The 7,500-nt window shown below is 40.1% G+C and overlaps 1 protein-coding gene across 1 annotated transcript in view; it reads left to right on the top strand.

Annotated features, from left to right (window-relative positions):
- Window positions 1–7,500, top strand: part of LOC138011247 (vesicle-fusing ATPase-like) — a 53,762-nt gene that overhangs the window by 43,656 nt on the left and 2,606 nt on the right. Inside the window, exons 19-24 of the mRNA XM_068858200.1 lie at window positions 958–1,024; window positions 3,190–3,269; window positions 4,173–4,307; window positions 4,818–4,879; window positions 5,381–5,432; window positions 5,737–5,792. Of these exons, the coding sequence (XP_068714301.1) occupies window positions 958–1,024; window positions 3,190–3,269; window positions 4,173–4,307; window positions 4,818–4,879; window positions 5,381–5,432; window positions 5,737–5,792 (452 nt within the window). The remainder of the gene's footprint in view (window positions 1–957; window positions 1,025–3,189; window positions 3,270–4,172; window positions 4,308–4,817; window positions 4,880–5,380; window positions 5,433–5,736; window positions 5,793–7,500) is intronic.

Raw genomic sequence — 7,500 nt, forward strand, 5'->3', positions numbered from 1 at the left:
ATGAATGCAGTGTAGATCTCTTTTAGATCCGTACGTAACTTGAATTTTGCTTTTTTTCTTGCCCCAACGAGTCTCCTGTAGCTCAGTGGCAGTAGAGCACCCGAACTGGTAATCGGAAGATCGTAGGTACGAGGCCTGATTGAAGCACTCGGACATTTCCGATTGCCCCTGAGTCATCATCGGAAAAAAAAAAAAAAAAAAAAAAAAACCCTTCTTCCTTGCAAAATTTTCATTTTTGAGTGCAACGATTTCTTCAGAGCACGATTATGGGGTCTGTACTGGAAAATGAAATGGACTATTGAGAGCAAGACCAAAATATGAAGGAGATGAAATGAATTATCGTTTTCAATAGGTAACACTCTTTGTTCACCGGTGTTGTTGTCTTGACTTACAATTAGAAAGCTTCATCACGCACGCACGGAAACCGGAAGTAATTCCGCATGCCAGGATACTAGCCTCTCCCAAGTTTGTAAACTGTTCGTTTACAGTGGTGAAAACATACTTAACAATATAACAATGTAAGTGTGTTTGGGTCAAGATAACTTAAATAGGAGAACAGCTCACTTCCGGTCCCTGTGCGTGATTCAGAAACATCTCGAAAGGGAACTTACCCACAAGAGCCACCTAAGCAACCGGAAGTTAGTTGCTTTCCTTTTAACGTTTGACACTATTACATTTATACTGCCAGGTGGCTTTTCACTGATTAGAGACGATTACTTTAAAAGTCTGGGAGACCACTATCCTGCCGTGCGAAATGCTCACTTCCGGCGTCCTTCCGTGCCTCAGAAACCTCGCTTGCTTAAGGTGGCTATTAAGTGTTAAGGACACCTAACAGTTTGTTTTGATTTATCGATTCAAGTCGAAGCAGTTTCCCACCTAAGTATACATGTAACGAGATCGCCGAAAGATAGTCCAGGTGTCCCGTTTATGCTTTTAATTTTCTTCATGTTTTCGCAGATATTTGACGATGCAGACAAGTCAGATCTCAGCTGTATCATTCTTGATGACATAGAGCGTCTTTTGGGTATGTTCTGTTTTCTATTTTTGAGAGAAGGCATGCTGTAGACTCCTTTAAGTAGCCATACGTGATCTTTAGCATCTTGGTTGCTGGCTCTAAGCATACAACTATCTACGCTTCATATCTGATTTCGAGGAAAAATAAGTGAGTTTGATTTCCTGAGTGTGTCGTTGTTTTCCAAAATACGCGAGTCGGAACTCGAGAAAAAATACCATTTCCCAAAGGGATGACAGTTATAGACCTAATCGGCTAACTCAATGTTGTACCCAATTCAAATCTCCCGGGATTAAGATTCTTTGTGTATTGTATTTGCATGATAATATAGCATTCATATTTAAATCATATGGAAACACCTGGAACAAAACCTTTTATTCTCAAAGGGTTTGAATTGGGTACAACATAGAGTTAGCCGATTTGGTCTATTGCTTTGTGCAGCTCTCAGAAAACGAGAGTTCTCTCAGACAATTTAGTTCACCTGCAGCTGTATTCCACATGGGATAAAATTTATCAATTTTTTATTTTATTTTATTTTTTTTGGCCGTAGGGGACACAGGTCACTTTAAGGAAGGCTAAGTGATTTTAAAAAGGCTATGACAGTCGGCTTTATATCTTAAAAGACCCAGAGCTGGACAATAGAATTGAGAATATATACATCTTGTTTACATTAGAGAGCTTTCGCAACGACAACGGCGACGGCAACGATAACGGTACAAATTTGCATATTCAGTGGGCAAAAACAATAGCTTTGTGCGCCCTGCGCGTGCGTTTTTTATTTTTGTCCATTTCTTTGCCGTCGTCAGCAAAGCAACAACGTGAAATTACCAAGTTTGCGGTGTTATGGAGAACGTCAGCACTTGGATATAAATTGTCATTTTTCTCCCCTAAATTAAGCGCCGCTCGTAACGGTTTCATTCCTGAGTGACTGCAACACCTTTGTCATATTAAAAAGCTTGAAATAGTCGCGAAGTGATCGCAATAACGTGAACTTATGTTTTTATATGACGTTCTCGTTGCCGTTCCCGTCGTCGTTGCTAAAGCTCCCTAATAGGGAGCTTACGAAACGACGACGCCGACGGCAACGACGACGCTACAAAACAATAGGTTTAGTGAGCAAAAACAATGGCTCTGCACGCTCTGCACGTGCGTTTTACATTTTGGTACATTTCTTTGCCGTCATCTCCTAAATGACGACGTGAAATGATCAAATTCAAGGTTCTGTGGAGGACGTTGGCACATGACGATGAATTTTCAGTTCTCTCTCCACGCTTCCAACTCACTCATACCAGTTTAATTCCTCGACAGTTACTACACATTTTTAACGCGAAACGACATGAAATAGTGATATGAATAACGCGAACTCGTATTTTAAAATGAAGTCATCGTGGCCGTCGTCGTCCTCGTTTCGTAAGCTCCCTATTGAAACGACGACGGCTGCGGCAACGGCAACGGCAGGAAACGATAAAATCATTGGTTAAAGAGGAAAAATAATCGTGCTGCACGTGCGGCACGTATTTTATCACATATTTTTGCGGTACTCTCCACAACAACGCCTGAAATCACGAATTTTGAGGTTTTGATGACTCTTTCATTTTCTGGCTTTACCTGAAATCGCTCGTACCCAATTTATATTTAGGATACTTCGTCCACATTGTACGACGTAAACAAGGTGGAATAATCTAGAAAGATTCGTGGTGGCGCTAACTTACATTTTGAGGCGACGTTCTAATGGACCACCTGACACACATCATCCCGTATAACCATCCACTTTTTTCACAATCGCTTATAATCTCGCAATCTGATTGGCTAATTTGCCGTTGTCGATAAGAGTCTAGACAACGCTGCTCGCGTTATGCTGGCGCCAATTTGTCACGCAATGTAATAGCCAATTAGGAACGCTCATTTTGGGAAATAAACCAATCACATTGCGAGAAAGTTATAGACAACGCTTGCTCTTTCTTTGTGTCATGGTATTGGTCACGCTCTGCAATCAACCCTTTTCTTTGGCGTTGAATATTGTGCATGTGATAAATAAAAAAAATCGAAAGTGGTTTCGATTTGTTAAATTTACTGGAATAAGTTTAAGTCACATTTGAAATATCAGGCAAGCTTGTTTATCTTGTTTTGTTTTGCAAATTATTAAAAACGTCGAGTTCTTCATTCCTTGTTTTTAGATTATGTCGCCATTGGTCCGAGATTTTCCAACACCGTATTACAAGCGTTACTTGTGCTGCTGAAGAAAAAGCTGAGAAAGGTAACCAGAAACTACAGCGAATGATATGCATCAAGAGAACATTAACGAAGAGAACCAATCTCCCATACATGGCCCGCTACCAATGAGAATTTTTTTTCAATCTAATTTTACACGGCCAGTTATTTATGGAATGTATGCCGATTGGTCCATCTCGAATCATGTCATGCTTCGCACCCCTTTTCACTTACGGGACTAGGTTTGAAAAATTCTCCTCGTAAAATGACCTATTCTACCTGCCGGCGGTGCTCGTAAAACTCGCTTATTCTACTCGAATTCTGCTCGGTATCAGAAAAAAAAACTATTTTTCGGAAATATAGAACGGAGCCTGGGCCTAACCCCTAAAAACTAATTAGATATTCATTATGCGTAGCAAAATTGTGCTTCATCTTACTTTAGGTCAAATAATCATATGAAACACAAGGTATTTTCCATTTGTTTTTTATTTCGTTTTATTTTTCCTAACAACTGTGATGCATATCATTAGTGCCGCTAATTTTCCCTTATTCTGCTCAAATTCAGCTGGAAAATGCCTTATTCTGCCGGTAGAATGCTCGCCTCAAAAATCTCTTATTATGCTCGAAATTTATCCATGCAATTGACCGAACGCAAAAATGGCCAGCAACAAATTATTCTTTTGTATTTGTGTTAATTAGCCTAACTACGTAGCTTCGTTTTACATCCCAAATTCTTGGCAATTTTACGCGTGTGAACGCGGCTAGTTAGGCTAATTAGCACAAAGACAAAAGAATAAGTTGTTGGCGGCCATTTTTGTATGCGGTCAATAGTGTCCCTAGGTGCTGCGAAATTTAAAAATAGATTAAAAATAATTAAAGAGGACAGCGCAGCCACAAAAACATAACCAATCCCTAATGAAGTTCACTACATATTCTCTTTGTATTTAAGGGTCGCAAGTTAATCGTTATTGGAACAACAAGCTGTCGAGACGTATTGGAAACCATGGGAATTGTAGAAGCGTTCAACACCGTTATTCATGTTTCCTGCTTGTCTTCAACTGATCATCTCAAAGCAGTGTTTCAGGTCAGTAGCACTCAACATTGTTCTTTCATATATTACTGTCCTAATCCGGCTCCCGCTTATAAACTCAGGAAGAATTATTGAACAGTCAGTTAGGGTTAGGGTTTATGAAGGCTGTTCATTGACAAAAAGTGTCACGGGAGAAGAACAAAGGGAAAAAAGTCATTTATGTACTTCAAGCAACTTCTGGAGGCGAAAAGATGATTATTAAACCTTGGCACGTTTTACAACGATGAAATGAGATGCGACTCTGTGCAGCACTTTTTAAACTCTGCTTTGAGTGGGTTTTTGTCAACGTTAGCTCGAAGGAATTTCCTCAAGCGCTCTGAAAGCCTTTTGGAGCCGGATTGCTTTTAGCTTTTCAGTGCTACCGATAGCGAGTGATAAAGGAAGACCTCAAGTCGTTCCCCCAACTTATCTGAATCGTGCGCAAGTTGGCACAACCAAAGCCTGGCTTAAGGCAGCCTTTCTATCTGGTTTGCTTTTAAGCTCTGATATTTTTGTTTTATTCAGGATGTTAAGTTTTTTGATGCCGACGAAGTTAAAGAAATCGAGAGAAATATTGGTCAACAAAGGTACATAGAGTGTCAGAGAAGATACAGTCATCATTATTTTGCGGTTTTCACCAACCCATAAAACAAACAACCCTTGAACAATCTTCATCGTCTTTATGTTATGAGGAACCCCTAAGATGAGAGGCTCTGGGAACCAGGAGGCACTTGGTTTAAAGAGGCGCGGTAGCGTAGTGATTAGCGCGCCGAGCTCCCGTCGTTAGGGCCGCTGGTTCGAGACCCGGCTCTGCCATCGTGTTGTTTCCTTTGGAAAAGAATCCTAGTTCCACGCTCTGTCTCATCACTCAAGTGTATTAAAGGTTTCCTGTGACTCTCTCTTGGGGGAAGCCTTTCGATGGACCAGTGGCCCGTTAAGGGGGAAGTAGCAGTACTTTTCGTCGCTTCATGCTTCAGAAGCTGGGATGACCTCCGTTCGTGTGATCCCCAGTGGCTCGTGTAGGACCTTTCTTTTTACCTTCATATTATTTGTTGTGTTAACTGTTAATAAGATTATTTTTCCTCAAGGGTATTTATTGGCATAAAGAAACTACTTATGATGGCACAAAGGGCTATTCAGGTACATTAAATCTAAATTGGACGAAATTCATTTTACCATCTAAAGTAATTTTCACATGACAACACGGTAGTTGAAGTTGATGTTCCTGTTCCACATTGGTTTCCAAAATTAAGCCTCCAGAAACATAGTTTTATTCTTATGCAAATCTTTGTCTCGGTTGTGAATTTGTGTTTATGTGAATCAATTAACTAATGATAATGCCCTTTCCGTATCGGTTTCACTCTTTGAAAACTTTACGGTTACTTTCGATGTGTTAACTCATCGACATGTTTTTCGACTTAACATTTGTTTTTTTCTTTACCAGTCGAACAAGCGAGATCGGGTGGACAAGTTCTTGAGTCTCCTTGAAGACGAAAAATGGTAAGAGCTATGCCAATGAGTCTGAATATAATACTTCATATACTGTAGGCCTTTGATGAGTTCAGTATTGTTCTTAGAAATTGGTTGCTCTTAAAAAGTTTTTTCTGCGATGTGGAAAATTCGCCAATTAATGGTCACTTTTTTCAAAAAGTGGTCACATTTTAATTTCTTTGGGCTTAATTACTGATCAAGGCTACATCCTCATCTTAGTTTAAGTTTTGGCATAGTTTATTTTCAGAGATGGTTATGAAACTCGTCAAGTCTCTTTGTTTCATGTTTTTGTCTGTATTTTTGGCGTTGACGGTGCTCAAAACGCACCTTTTTCCGAGAAGATAACCAATAAAATATTTTGATAAAATTATGCGCAACTAATTTGCGAACCCTTGCAAAGCGAAACCAAAAGATAACGCATTGTCTCGGTCAATTCAACATCGATCGAAACATTGTTCTCGCTTTTGAAGGTTTTAAGTTTCATAACCAGTCCCTCGATTAACTACGGTTTAGGTAACACAAATAGCGAGCTTCAGTTACAATGTTGCCTAAACAAGACTAGACCAAAATACTTAAAAATCCCTGTTTCACTCTTTGTCAGGGTTACTTAACGTCCCATCGAATTTTTAAGAAGAGTTGTTAGACAGAGTCTCTTCAATTATGGTCTATATTGTTTATCTCAGAGAGTTGTGAGACGAATCCTGTGATTTTTACGGTCGTTATCTTAGGAATGTCGAACTAGTCGTACATGTAGATGAAATTAAAAGGCAGTATTTTTCTCCTCTTGGTGCTTAGCCCTAAGTTAAAAAAGGGAGAACAAGCGCTGTATTAATAGCGGTATTTCCTTTTTTGTGCGGGTCATTGTCAATCAACCGTTGTTGTATTAGGGGGGTTCATACTAGTAACGTAAGAAGGCTTTAGTATGCCCGATGTCTACTATGAATGTCAACGAGGTTTATTTTATTTGAAGTACCTTATCGAACCTTAATATGAAACTTTAAAAACGAGGTATCTTCAGAGAAGGCGAAGTTCGATTATCCTCCTCGAATGCGAATTTGCGCAGATCCGACTGAAACACGACAAGGCGATAACGCGTCAAGTAAGTCTCAAGTTGACTTGAGTTTCTGTTGCACTTATGGCTTACTTGGCGCCTATCAGAAGCCCATCTGGAGCGTGCAACTTCCATACAGCGTCTGTGAAACGGCGTTTTCACAAGTAGATTTATTTTTAGACTAGCCCTTCCCGCGAATTAGGTCAAAAAACAAAGGCAGTTCCGGTTCGGTGACCCTATGACGTCAGCTTAATTTCTTGTGATTGGTCATCGGGCTCCTGTGGGAGTCTCATTAGCGGGAAATTTAATCTAAAAATAACCTTACTTGTGAAAACGCCGTTGCACGAAAATAGGTAAGTTGCACGCTCCGGCTGATGGGCTCCTGCGCCTATTCAGAAATCCAGACAGACAGGGCTCTGTGAAAACTTAAGCAATACAAAGCCGGGTCCTATCGCGACCAAACTGTCTTTTAAAAACGTCATCGTGGAGGAATCTCTAACGGCGTCGCCTGTTTTTCTACAACCGTTGGTTTCCGGTTTGCATTTCCTTGTGTAGGGCGTCTTCGTACTTACTATTAGAGATGTAAAGATACCAGTAATTTACTCCGTATTCTCAAATTAGAATGATCGTACCACTGCCCAATTTATGCCTCAGTGTACACTGAAA

Source organism: Montipora foliosa, chromosome 7 (assembly GCF_036669935.1).
Source record: "Montipora foliosa isolate CH-2021 chromosome 7, ASM3666993v2, whole genome shotgun sequence".
In the NCBI taxonomy this organism is placed as follows: Eukaryota; Metazoa; Cnidaria; class Anthozoa; order Scleractinia; family Acroporidae; genus Montipora; species Montipora foliosa.